Source organism: Ranitomeya imitator, chromosome 2 (assembly GCF_032444005.1).
Source record: "Ranitomeya imitator isolate aRanImi1 chromosome 2, aRanImi1.pri, whole genome shotgun sequence".
In the NCBI taxonomy this organism is placed as follows: domain Eukaryota; kingdom Metazoa; phylum Chordata; class Amphibia; order Anura; family Dendrobatidae; genus Ranitomeya; species Ranitomeya imitator.
Window position 1 is genome coordinate 51,665,705 of NC_091283.1, and position 14,021 is coordinate 51,679,725.

Sequence of the window (14,021 nt, forward strand, 5' to 3'; positions counted from 1 at the left end):
GACTTGGTCAACATACACTGTACAGAGCACGTTCACCCTGGTGATCTAGTGGCAGGCACATTTTAGATTGCAGGAGACCGAGTTAAGAAGTCGGCCCAATGGAATGTCATGACCAATTCTCCAATGTGGGGTCGTTTTTTAAAAAATTTAAAGAGTGCCATCACAGCACCCTTGGCCAAAATGCACCATACAGACCACGTTCACCCTCGTGATCTACTGGCAGGTACAGGACAGATTGCAGGAGACAGAGTTAAGAAGTAGGCCCAATGTAATTCCATGCCCAATTCCCCAATGTGCTCTCCTTTTTTAAAAAATAAGAGTGCCATCACAGCACTCTTGGCCAAAATGCACCGTGCAGACCACGTTCACCCTGGTGATATAGTGGTTCTGGATGAGGAGGATGAGGATAAGGAGGAGGATAAAAACAAACAGACCAAATCTGGAAGCATATACCCATGTGTGACTGTGAAGAGGTGCATGAGAATACACCTCCCCAAAAGAGAGAATGTATTTGAGGTTATGTTTCGCTGTTTTCACTTGGTGGTGTACAGAAGTCTTCCCCAATCCAAGACTTGTTCATTTTGATAAGAGTCAGCCTGTCAGCATTTTCAGTTGACAGGCGGATGCTCTTATCTGTTATAATTCAAATAGCGGCACTAAAAACCCTGTCTGATAGAACGCTAGCAGCAGGGCAGGCCAGGACCTCCAAGGCGTAGAGAGCCAGTTCATGCCACGTGTCCAGCTTGGATAGCCAATTATTAAAAGGCACAGAGGAATCACGGAGGACGTTTGTACGATCTGCAAGGTAGTCCCTCACCATCTTCCCAAACATTGCACTTCTTGTGACAGCACCCCTTGCCTCTGTGCCGCTTTGTGGTACTGCAACATTTTAGTACTCCTCTCTTCCTCAGGCAGAAGAGATTGAAAGTTCTCCTTGTAGCATGGGTCTAGAAGTGTCACCAACCAGTAATGAGTGTCACCCAAATTTTTGATAATCCGAGGGTCACATGAAATTCAGCGCAACATAAAGTCTGCCATGCGTGCCAGACTGCTAACAGGCAAGACTTCCGTGACCTCACCAACAGGACGACTGACCATGCTGTCCTCCTCCTCCTCGTCCTCATCCTCCTCCTCCCTGTCCTCAGGCCATCCCCACTGAACAGAAGCTAATACAGATGTGTTTGTAGTACTGTCTATAGCGCATGAAAGTAGCTCCTGTTCTTCCTCCTCTACCTCCTCCTCATTGCCTACCAATCCACGTTGAGAAGACATGAGGCTGGGCTGAGTGTAATCCCCCTGTATGTTTCCTTGCTCCATGTCCTCATGCACAGCTTGCAATGTATCCTCTTTGATTGTGAGCAGAGAGTTTTTCAGAATGCTGAGAAGCGGGATGGTGATGCTAATTATAGTATCATCGCCGCTTACCATCTTTGTGCAGTCCTCAAAGTTTTGGAGGATGTCTAACATCCATGTCCACTCCTGAGGTCTTATGTGTGGAGTCTGACCTGAAATTCGACGGCCTTGTTGATGTTGGTATTCAACAACGGCCCTCTTCTGCTCACAAATCCTTTCCAACATATGCAGTGTAGAGTTCCAGCGCATAGGGACATCACACAACAGTCGGTGAGCTGGAAGATGAAACCGCTGCTGAAGCATGGCAAGGGCGGCTTAAGCTGTAGCTGACTTTCTAAAATGGGTAGACAGATGGCGTACTTTTATTAGCAGATCCAGCATCTCCAGGTAGATTTTCAGAAAATGTTGAACCACGAGGTTAAGCACATGGGCCAAGCAAGGTACATGTGTGAGCTCACCTTGCCTCAGAGCCGCCACCAGGTTATGGCTATTGTCATACACAACCATGCCTGGCTATAGGTTGAGTGGTGTCATCCAAACATCTGACTGCTCTTTTAGCACTGTCCACAACTCTTCTGCATTGTGCGTTTTGTCACCTATGCAGATTAGCTTCAGCACAGCCTGTTGCCATTTAGCTAAGACAGTGCTGCAGTGCTTCCAACTTCTGACTGATGTGTTGATTTCAGACATGGAGGATGAAGAGGAGGAGGAGGAGGTGCAGGAGCTGTAGATTGTGGGGGCAACCCTGATTGATGTAGCACCAGCAATCCTCGGTGTGGGGAGGATGTGTTCCATCCCAAACCCTCTCCTCTAACACTTTAGCACCCTTCCAATCTATTCTAAACTCAGGTGTCTGACTAATCCACCTGTCCCCCCACTATTCCCCAGCCTCTCCCCTCTGTCAATCCCTTCACTGGCTTCCCATTTCCCAGAGACTTCAGTACAAAACCCTAACCATGACATACAAAACCATCCACAACCTGTCTCCTCCATACATCTGTGACCTCGTCTCCCGGTACTTTCCTGCAGGCAACCTCCGATCCTCATAAGATCTCCTTCTTTACTCCCCTCTTATCTTCTCTTCTCACAATCGCATACAAGATTTCTCTCACGCATCACCCCTACTCTGGAACTCTCTACCACAACATATCAAACTCTCACCTACCATCGAAACCTTCAAAAAGGACCTGAAGACCCACCTCTTCCGACAAGCCTACAGCCTGCAGTAACCACCGATCGACCAAACCACTGTACGATCAGCTCTATCCTCACCTACTGTATCCTCACCCACCCCTTGTAGATTGTGAGACCTCGCGGGCAGGGTTCTTTCTGCTCCTGTACCAGTTGTGACTTGTATTGTTCAAGATTATTGTACTTATTTTTACTTTGTATATCCCTCCTCACATGTATAGAGCCATGGAATAAATGGCGCTATAATAATATATAATAATAATAATAATAATCCCAAGGTCCGACAGGGTCCCAGCTTCCACTATGTTAACCCATTGTGCCGTCATTGAGATGCACCATCCCTGCCCACAAGCACTTGTACACATGTCCGTGGTTAGGTGGACTTTCCCGGTAACAGCATTTTTGAGGGCATTGGTAATGTTGTGGGACACATGCTGGTGTAATGCCAGTACGGCACACCGGGAGAAATAGTGGCGACTGGGGACTGAGTACCTGGAGATGGCCGCCACCATCAGGTTGTGGAAAGCTTCCATCTCAACAAGCCTAAAAGGCAGCATTTCTAGCGCAAGCAGAAGAGAAATATTAGAATTGAGGACTGTGGCCTGTGGGGCGTTGGCTGAGTCTTGTTCTGGGTGTTCTGGGACAAGGACTGTTGTGAATTCTGTGGTCAAGCTCCCTCCTGTGGTCATGAGTGGTACTTCGGCTGGTTCTGTCTATGAGCTTCCTCTGGTGGATGTGAGTGGGGCTGCGGCTTCTGAGTTTCCTTCCTCAGGTGGCGAGGTTAAGTCGTTAGGTGCTGCTCTATTTAACTCCACCTAGTTTTTTGTTCCTGGCCTCCAGTCAATGTTCCAGTATTGGTCTTGCTTTCTCCTGGATCGTTCTTGTGGCCTGTCTGCCCTGCATAAGCTAAGTTTTGCTTGTGTTACTTTTGTTTGCTATATTTTCTGTCCAGCTTGCTATATTGGTTTTTCTTGCTTGCTGGAAGCTCTGAGACGCAGAGGGAGCACCTCCGTACCGTTAGTCGGTGCGGAGGGTCTTTTTGCCCCCTCTGCGTGGTTGTTTGTAGGTTTTTGTGCTGATCGCAAAGCTATCTTTCCTATCCTCGGTCTATTCAGTAAGTCGGGCCTCACTTTGCTAAAATCTATTTCATCTCTGTGTTTGTATTTTCATCTTAACTCACAGTCATTATATGTGGGGGGCTGCCTTTTCCTTTGGGGAATTTCTCTGAGGCAAGGTAGGCTTATTTTTCTATCTTCAGGGCTAGCTAGTTTCTCAGGCTGTGCCGAGTTGCATAGGGAGCGTTAGGCGCAATCCACGGTTACCTCTAGTGTGGTATGGTAGGATTAGGGATTGCGGTCAGCAGAGTTCCCACGTCTCAGAGCTCGTCCTATGTTAGTAACTATCAGGTCACTTTGTGTGCTCTTAACCACTAGGTCCATTGTGGTTCTGAATCACCTGTTCAGAACAAAGGACGTGGATGCGCTTGCTGATGGTGCTGCTTGACTGTGGGCCACAACAGGTGCAGGGCTAGAGGCATCTTCACATGCACGGTGAACTGGGGATTGGCTTCTATGCAAAACAGTGGAAGAAGCAGTGGCGTGACCAGCAGGCAGTGGTCCTGGAGCCTGGGGTTCGGCCCTCAAAGTCAGGTGGTTTGCTTGCATGTGCCTGATCATGCTGATGGTGGTCAGGCTGGTTGTTTTGCTATCCCTGCTGATGCGTGCATGGCAGGTGCTGCAAATGGCCTGTTTGCGGTTATCGGCAGAGTCTTTAAAAAATAGCCAAACTCGGGAAGATCTCACAGGTAGAATGGCAACTTCACTCATATTGGTGTTACGGAGAACGGATGCACAACTTCTGTCTGTGGCCACCACACTGCTTCTTCCTGCCTGTTGGGGGATATGCCACCTTCCCCATTTGTGCTGCTGTCCTCGCTATGCATGTCCTCCTGCCAGGTTGGGTCAGTCACTATGTCATCCACCACCTCGTCTTCCACATGCGCACCCTGCTCCTCCTCCTCCTGACTTTCTGGCAAATGTGTCTCAACATCGTCCACCTCTCGTGACACTTTCCCATCATCGCCTTCGTGTGACCGAGGCCAGTCAAAGCTTTGTGCAGCTCTACATGCGATCTCATCTTTCCCCACTTCAAGTTGACTTGAAGATTTCTGAATCTTGAAATGGAAATCTGAACAGCTCTTCAGAGTGTCCAAGTGTGGGATGAGTTGTCTCAGGACACTTGGCATGGTGGGAGGAAGGAGGATCAGGGTGAGGAATATCCTGACCACACTCACAGCTACTCAGACTTAACTGTGTGGAAGACAAGGTAGTGGTGATGGTGGCTAAGTGACTGGTAGCATTATCCGCTATCCAACCAACAACTATTTCACACTGCTCTGGCTTCAATAGTGGTGTGCTGCGGTCCCCCAGAAATTGGGACAGGAAGGTCGAGCGAGAAGATGTGGGTCTTTGTTGTTGCCCAGTTACACATTGCCCACGTCCTCGTCCTCTGGATGCACCATCAGCATCACGTCCACTTCCCCGTCCCTTGCCTTAACCATTAAATGGAATACTGCACTATTTCAAATGCTCAACACAAATGTCTTTATTACTAGCGAAATAATATGTGATCAGTATGCCTGCAAATCTACAATTTCTCAAACCCAAACACCAGTCAGGCCTCAGCATGACCTAACAGACTGTATTCAATTCTTTTTTTTTAAAGTTAATTTATGCTAAATAGCGCTGTATAGAATTTGAGTATCACACAGCTACAAAATAAGTACACCGGTCTCCAATGACCAAACTTAGAGCACAGAGATATATGACGGTTGCCGGCTGTAACGGAAATGCCACACTGGCAAATCTGTGACCTATGAATATTTTTGGATGCTAAATAGCACTGTATGGAATTTGAGTATCACACAGCCACAAAATAAGTACACCAGCCTCCAATGACCAAACTTAGAGCACAGAGATATTTGACGGCTGTAACAAAAATACAACACTGGCAAATCTGTGGCCTTGGAATTTTTTTGGATGCTAAATAGAGCTGTATAGAATTTGAGTATTACACAGCCACAAAATAAGTACACCGGCCTCCAATGACCAAACTTGGAGCACGCAAATATGAGGCCTTTTTCGGTGAATTTAAAACACCCAAAAAAGGGGCACAAGGCTAGCACACACAACTTTGCTACGTATGCCGACAAACTATCACTTTTCAACAGGCTTCAGTCTGACAGAACAGACTGTATATATATTTTTTTTTTTTGGGGGGGGGAAATTTGTGGAAAAAAAAATAAGGTATATAGACAGTAAATAAGCTGCAGCAGCAGGCAGTTATGGAGCTTTGGGAAGGATGCAGTGGGAGCATTGGAAGCACATACAGTGCCTGCAGGCCTTACACTGATGTGGATATGCTGTGCCCTGCCTACCTAGCGCTGCAATATCGGGACCCAGGAATTAGTCCTAAAAAGGACTGTTGGTTTCTCTGGAGTTGTGGATGCAAGAGTTGCAGACCTACACTAACTCTAAAAACCACGATTCTGACCCTATCTTGGCAGCAGCTCTCCCTACTCTCGCTGAAACAGGAACAGAATGCGGCGAGCAGGGCGGCGCCAGGTCTCATATACTCAGGATGATGCTGTACGGCCCAGCCAATCACTGCATGACCACAATAAAGATAGCTGCGGCGTTTCAAGGCCTGGCAGACAATCCCTGCACCGTGATTGGGTCTCTAAAGTCCGTCAAAGCTGCTGGGTGGAGACTGCATTTACCGCCGAATAATCCCGGAAATGATCGCTGCTCGACGAGTACCCCGAGTACCCCGATACTCGGGCGAGTAACGAGTAGTGGCGAGCACGTTCGCTCATCACTACTTAGAATACAAGACATAATTTCATTTGTTTCACACTTTTTTGTTAAGTATATAATTCCACATGTGTTAATTCATAGTTTTGATGCCTTCAGTGTGAATGTACAATTCTCATAGTCATGAAAATACAGAAAAATCTTTAAATTAGAAGGTGTCCAAACTTTTGGTTTGTACTGTATATGGAAACTGTGGGGGCTCATACTGCATACAGGGGTGTTGTGTTTAGTATTATACTGTATATAGAGTGTTATATGTGGGGGCTCATACTCTATATAGGGAGTTTGTGGAGGCTCATAATGTATATAGGAGGGCTGTGTTTGGGATTATACTGTATATATGAAGGCTATGTGTGGACTCATACAATATTGGGGGTCTAATGTTGAATATTGGTAGGGTGCATGTGTAGTCTCATACTGTATATAGAGGCTGAATGGACTCAGGATAAATAGGGGTTGTCAACATACTTAATTTTGCTCAATATTAAATGATACAATTAGTTTTAATATTACAATATTGATTAATATTAATATAATTATAATTATTATATTTATATTATATAAGAACCCGAGAAGTGTACCCTCTGGGTCGCGGCTTCAGAGCCCCTGATGACGAGCGGACCAGATAGTGCCACCCCCTGTACAGAGAGTGTTTGGGACATGCCCAAGGAGGGTGAAGCCACAACTGCCGGAGCCAAAGGGGCGACTGTGGGCTGGACGAAAGAAGAACAGAAGAAAGGAGAGAGACGGGGACACTGAGTTGACCAGAACGGCAGAGACACAGGACGGGCAGAGGCTGCAAAGACAAAATACTGAGCGGTATAGGGGGGAACGACAGCAACACAGGATTAGCAAGGACGGCAGGAACACAGGATTGGCAGGGACAGCAGGAACACAGGACTGGCAGGGACGGCAGGAAACGCAGGATTGGCAAGGATGGCAGAAACACAGGATAGGCAGGAACGCAGGATTGGCAAGGATGGCTGGAGACACAGGACAGGCAGGAACGGCTGGAAAGAATGACAACGGCAAACAGTAACGAGTCAAGTCTGAGTCAAAGCGTGAGGAGCAGAGACTGGAGCCAAAGAACCTAAAGAGACGGCAGCAAGAAGCCAGCGAATGCAATAGACGCAAAGGCGTCTTACCTGGACAGATGCATGGAAGAAGTACCCGATTGGTGCCACCATATTGGAGGCGCAGCCACTGGGTCATGACCTCCCAGAAGCCACAGCGGTGAAAGGAGCACGTCTGCGCATGCGCGGACAGCAGAAAGGAAGAGCGCCCGAGAACCCAGATGAAGGAGAGCGAGAAGGAGCATCGGGTGTGCGCCGGCCGGACAGGTAAGTATTAGGCGGCGCTATATATTAATATTGAGCAGAATTAATTTCAGCCTATTGGTTTGGCCTCCACAAAAGTGTCGGTCCCTCATGTGGCCCAACAGAAAAATGAGTTGCCCTCCCCTGCAATACAGGATACACCTGAGCATACAATTCCCAGCAAGCAATGAGATAAACTATAGATCTAATAACAAATAGAAAACTTACAGTAATAATCAAGCATTACTTCATGCATCTAACATTTCTTCTTATTTGCACAGGAAAAAGACAAGGCTGATACTGAGTTTCACATGGATGGAGTGGTTTATAGCACTTTAGATTTGTTTGGCGCTGGGACAGAAACTGTCAGCTTGACACTCCGTTATGGACTGATGATTCTCCTCAAGCATCCGGATGTTGAAGGTTGGAAAAGTCTTCAAAATACTAATTAACTTCAACTTTCTTATAAGGCTTTATTTCAGTCCCGATTGTTGCAAATCTCTTGTTAGGAGTCGAGTTTCCTCTGCTGCACAGGAGGAATCTCGATCCGTGTCTGCTGCGGTCTCCCATTCTGCATCGGCCGCAGTGGGGTCTGCTCAGCGGAGGCGTTGCTCCCAGCATGTTGCTGGGACTGATTCTGTGCAGAGGGTTACTACTGCCTTTTCTGGCTCTCCTGTTGTACCCTGCACTGATCTGCGGCGAGCAGGCTTCTCTGGGACTAACTCCTTATTTTCACACACCGAGCATGCCCAGGGCAAGATTTCCCATTGGAGATCGAGGGTCACATGCTCAGGTACTGCAGCACATTCCATTGGTCCTCCAGGAAGGTCCTGAAAGGGCAAAGCTTCGGTAGCAGCTTCCTGTGCTGCAACTATATAAACTGCGCATGACCGCACGGCATGCGCTAGTATTGTCTTGTAAATATGTGTGTGTGTTGTGAGTGAAAGTCGCTCTTTAAATAACCCTCCCTATTGGATGACTGTTCGCGGAAGGTGTATTTTTGCTATCTAGCGCCCGACTTATCCAACAGCACGTAACACACATTACAGCTACCAGTTGCTGTGTCCGCCAGTACGGCGCCGTGCGCTTGCTCTGCGGTTTCCTGACCCAAGCCTGGGTGGTTAGTGGCGTCCGTCAGTGCGGCACCGCACGCACTCTTGTGCCTTTATATTATTATTTATGTTCCTCTGACACCCCAGTTGCGGTGTCTCAAATCCTCAGTCTCGGGTTTGAGATTAGTGACTCCTTGCTTGCGCTCTATGTGCGGTACCGCGGTCCTGTGACGCAATAGGGTCGCTTCCTTCACACAGGGTGAAGTTAACCCATGTGTGTATTCTTATAGTACCGCCATATAGTCCGTCTTTACTAGCAGCAGGGTTTTTACCTGCACGGTGGACCTCGGACTGCGAACGCACCTAGTTCCATTTCATCTTGTACATGGTGCGTTCCGCCAGTCCTTAACATAATACTAGCGCCAAGGTCTGGCTAGTAAATGGCGGACATTCAGCAATCTTTGCGGTGTATCCAGCAGCTGGAGGGTAGGTTGGCGGCTCTCGAGAGCTCAACTTCAGCTGTGGTTTCTCCTGCAGTTGCTGTACAGGCTGCTAGCGTGGCTGCAGCAACCTTGTCCACTGCCACCCCTGTTCCGACATTATCTCGCCTCCCGTTGCCAGAAAAATTTTCTGGAGATTGCAAAACTTGTAGGGGATTCGTGAGTCAGTTCTCTATGCATCTCCAGCTCCTGGCTGCACGTTTTCCTACAGAGCGGGCTAAGGTGGGATTTATTGTGTCTCTCTTGTCGGACAGGGCGTTGGAGTGGGCTACGCCGCTGTGGGAGCGAGGTGATCATGTGGTGCAGAGTGCTCCGTTGTTCCTGAGCACTCTGAAAAAGGTCTTTTTAGGACCTCAAGTCACCCATGACACAGCGCTCCAACTACTGGCATTAACTCAGGGTGAGTCCTTGGTCAGCCATTTTTCCGTCCGATTCCGTACATTAGCTTCCGAGCTGGAGTGGTCGGATAAAGCCCTTATCCCCATATTTTAACATAGTTAGTAAGGCCGAAAAAAGACATTTGTCCATCCAGTTCAGCCTATATTCCATCATAATAAATCCCCAGATCTACGTCCTTCTACAGAACCTAATTGTATGATACAATATTGTTCTGCTCCAGGAAGACATCCAGGCCTCTCTTGAACCCCTCGACTGAGTTCGCCATCACCACCTCCTCAGGCAAGCAATTCCAGATTCTCACTGCCCTAACAGTAAAGAATCCTCTTCTATGTTGGTGGAAAAACCTTCTCTCCTCCAGACGCAAAGAATGCCCCCTTGTGCCCGTCACCTTCCTTGGTATAAACAGATCCTCAGCGAGATATTTGTATTGTCCCCTTATATACTTATACATGGTTATTAGATCGCCCCTCAGTCGTCTTTTTTCTAGACTAAATAATCCTAATTTCGCTAATCTATCTGGGTATTGTAGTTCTCCCATCCCCTTTATTAATTTTGTTGCCCTCCTTTGTACTCTCTCTAGTTCCATTATATCCTTCCTGAGCACCGGTGCCCAAAACTGGGCACAGTACTCCATGTGCGGTCTAACTAGGGATTTGTACAGAGGCAGTATAATGCTCTCATCATGTGTATCCAGACCTCTTTTAATGCACCCCATGATCCTGTTTGCCTTGGCAGCTGCTGCCTGGCACTGGCTGCTCCAGGTAAGTTTATCATTAACTAGGATCCCCAAGTCCTTCTCCCTGTCAGATTTACCCAGTGGTTTCCCATTCATTGTGTAATGGTGACATTGATTCCTTCTTCCCATGTGTATAACCTTACATTTATCATTGTTAAACCTCATCTGCCACCTTTCAGCCCAAGTTTCCAACTTATCCAGATCCATCTGTAGCAGAATACTATCTTCACTTGTATTAACTGCTTTACATAGTTTTGTATCATCTGCAAATATCGATATTTTACTGTGTAAACCTTCTACCAGATCATTAATGAATATGTTGAAGAGAACAGGTCCCAATACTGACCCCTGCGGTACCCCACTGGTCACAGCGACCCAGTTAGAGACTATACCATTTATAACCACCCTCTGCTTTCTATCACTAAGCCAGTTACTAACCCATTTACACACAATTTCCCCCAGACCAAGCATTCTCATTTTGTGTACCAACCTCGTGTGCGGCACGGTATCAAACGCTTTGGAAAAATCGAGATATACCACGTCCAATGACTCACCGTGGTCCAGCCTATAGCTTACCTCTTCATAAAAACTGATTAGATTGGTTTGACAGGAGCGATTTCTCATAAACCCATGCTGATATGGAGTTAAACAGTTATTCTCATTGAGATAATCCAGAATAACATCCCTCAGAAACCCTTCAAATATTTTACCAACAACAGAGGTTAGACTTACTGGCCTATAATTTCCAGGTTCACTTTTAGAGCCCTTTTTGAATATTGGCACCACATTTGCTATGCGCCAATCCTGCGGAACAGACCCTGTCGCTATAGAGTCCCTAAAAATAAGAAATAATGGTTTATCTATTACATTACTTAGTTCTCTTAGTACTCGTGGGTGTATGCCATCCGGACCCGGAGATTTATCTATTTTAATCTTATTTAGCCGGTTTCGCACCTCTTCTTGGGTTAGATTGGTGACCCTTAATATAGGGTTTTCATTGTTTCTTGGGATTTCACCTAGCATTTCATTTTCCACTGTGAATACCGTGGAGAAGAAGGTGTTTCATATGTTAGCTTTTTCCTCGTCATCTACAACCATTCTTTCCTCACTATTTTTTAAGGGGCCTACATTTTCAGTTTTTATTCTTTTACTATTGATATAGTTGAAGAACAGTTTGGGATTAGTTTTACTCTCCTTAGCAATGTGCTTCTCTGTTTCCTTTTTGGCAGCTTTAATTAGTTTTTTAGATAAAGTATTTTTCTCCCTATAGTTTTTTAGAGCTTCAATGGTGCCATCCTGCTTTAGTAGTGCAAATGCTTTCTTTTTACTGTTAATTGCCTGTCTTACTTCTTTGTTTAGCCACATTGGGTTTTTCCTATTTCTAGTCCTTTTATTCCCACAAGTTATAAACCGCTTACACTGCCTATTTAGGATGTTCTTAAACATTTCCCATTTATTATCTGTATTCTTATTTCTGAGGATATTGTCCCAGTCTACCAGATTAAGGGCATCTCTAAGCTGGTCAAACTTTGCCTTCCTAAAGTTCAGTGTTTTTGTGACTCCCTGACAAGTCCCCCTAGTGAAAGACAGGTGAAACTGTACAATATTGTGGTCGCTATTTCCTAGATGCCCGACCACCTGCAGATTTGTTATTCTGTCAGGTCTATTAGATAGTATTAGGTCTAAAAGTGCTGCTCCTCTGGTTGGATTCTGCACCAATTGTGAAAGATAATTTTTCTTGGTTATTAGCAGAAACCTGTTGCCTTTATGGGTTTCACAGGTTTCTGTTTCCCAGTTAATATCCGGGTAGTTAAAGTCCCCCATAACCAGGACCTCATTATGGGTTGCAGCTTCATCTATCTGCTTTAGAAGTAGACTTTCCATGGTTTCTGTATTTTGGAGGGGCCTGGCTGATCACGTTAAGGACGCTCTGGCCGCTAGGGAGATTCCTGCCACACTGGAGGAATTAATAACTGTCTCTACTCGTATTGATCTACGTTTTAACGAGCGGAGGTTAGAGTGAGCCCAGTGTAGGCAGAGGTTTCGGCTGGCTCCCACCTTCGCCAAACCTTTGGAATCTCCAGTCCAGGCATCCGAGTCACATGAGGCCTTAGAGGTGACACGAGCGGGATCCAAATTTCAGTCCGCCGTGCACATAAGGTCCGCCATGTTTGCCAGCAGTCAGGACATCTTGCCTCCAAGGGTCCTCAGCGGTCGGGGAAACGTCAGCGTCTAGTGGCAGTTGAAGGAGGTACACTAGACACGGCGATGTTTGCCTCAAAATTGTCCTTCAAGGGGACAATTACCATAGGCCCATCCACTCTTATGGTCGAGCTATGCGTGGATTCTGGGGCAGAGGGTAACTTTATGTCTTCCGCTTTTGCCCAGCGTCACGCAATACCGTTCGAGTGGTAAATGGGTCAACACTACCCTCACAGATTACCCACCAAACCATTCCTTTCACGCTTCCTGTGTCTCCATCACATCAGGAGATAATCTCCCTATTAGTCATTCCTGAGGGAATTGATGAGGCCCTGTTGGGGATACCATGGCTTCGCTACCATTCTCCTCATATTGAGTGGTCCTCAGGGAGAATTTTGGGATGGAGTAAATCCTGCGAGGGTAGATGTCAGAGGGAGTGCGTTCAGGTTGCTACTATACAGGTACCCGCAGATCTTTCCTCTCTCCCCAAGCACTATTGGCCCTATGCTGACGTGTTCTCCAAAAGAGCTGCGGAGACCCTTCCGCCTCACCGCCCCTATGACTGTCCTATTGACCTCTTGCCTGGTGCTGAGCCTCCCCGGGGTCGAGTCTATCCGTTATCTCTCCCGGAGACGGAGGCAATGTCTCAGTACATCCAAGAAAATCTGGCAAGAGGATTCATTAGGAAGTCAGTGTCACCGGCAGGGGCTGGGTTCTTCTTCGTACAGAAGAAGACTGGAGACTTACGTCCATGCATAGACTACAGGGGTCTTAACGCCATCACAGTTAAGAACAAGTACCCTTTACCCCTGATATCTGAGCTGTTTGATAGGCTACGGGGAGCGAGGGTATTTACAAAGTTAGATCTGCAGGGTGCTTACAACCTGATTCGCATACATGAGGGGGATGAATGGAAGACGGCTTTTAACACCAGGGATGGGCACTATGAATATCTGGTGATGCCCTTCGGGCTCTGTAATGCCACAGCCGTTTTCCAAGACTTTGTGAATGACATCTTCCGGGATATGCTCACCACCTCGGTCGTAGTCTATCTGTATGATATTCTCATCTTTTCTCCAGATATTGACTCCCATCGGAGAGATGTTCGCAAAGTCTTCGACCTCTTACAGGCAAACTCCCTCTACGCCAAGTTGGAGAAGTGTGTGTTTGAGCAGCAGTCCTTGCCCTTCCTTGGTTATATAATCTCTGCCCAGGGATTGGCTATGGATCCTGCCAAGCTATGGGCTGTAATGGACTGGCAGGAACCCCATTCTCTTAAAGCGGTGCAGCGCTTTATGGGGTTCATTAATTACTATCGCCAGTTCATTCCACACTTCTCAACTTTGGTAGCTCCCTTGGTTGCCCTCACCAAAAAGGGAGCAAATCCCAAGTTGTGGTCA

General features: G+C 46.9%; 1 protein-coding gene across 1 annotated transcript in view; it reads left to right on the top strand.

Moving 5' to 3' along the window:
* The first annotated feature begins 6,102 nt into the window (after positions 1–6,102).
* LOC138661796 (cytochrome P450 2C11-like) overlaps positions 6,103–14,021 on the top strand; it is a 33,875-nt gene continuing 25,956 nt past the window's right edge. The window contains exon 1 of the mRNA XM_069746720.1: positions 6,103–8,155. Within this exon, the coding sequence (XP_069602821.1) occupies positions 8,044–8,155 (112 nt within the window). The 5' untranslated portion in view covers positions 6,103–8,043. The remainder of the gene's footprint in view (positions 8,156–14,021) is intronic.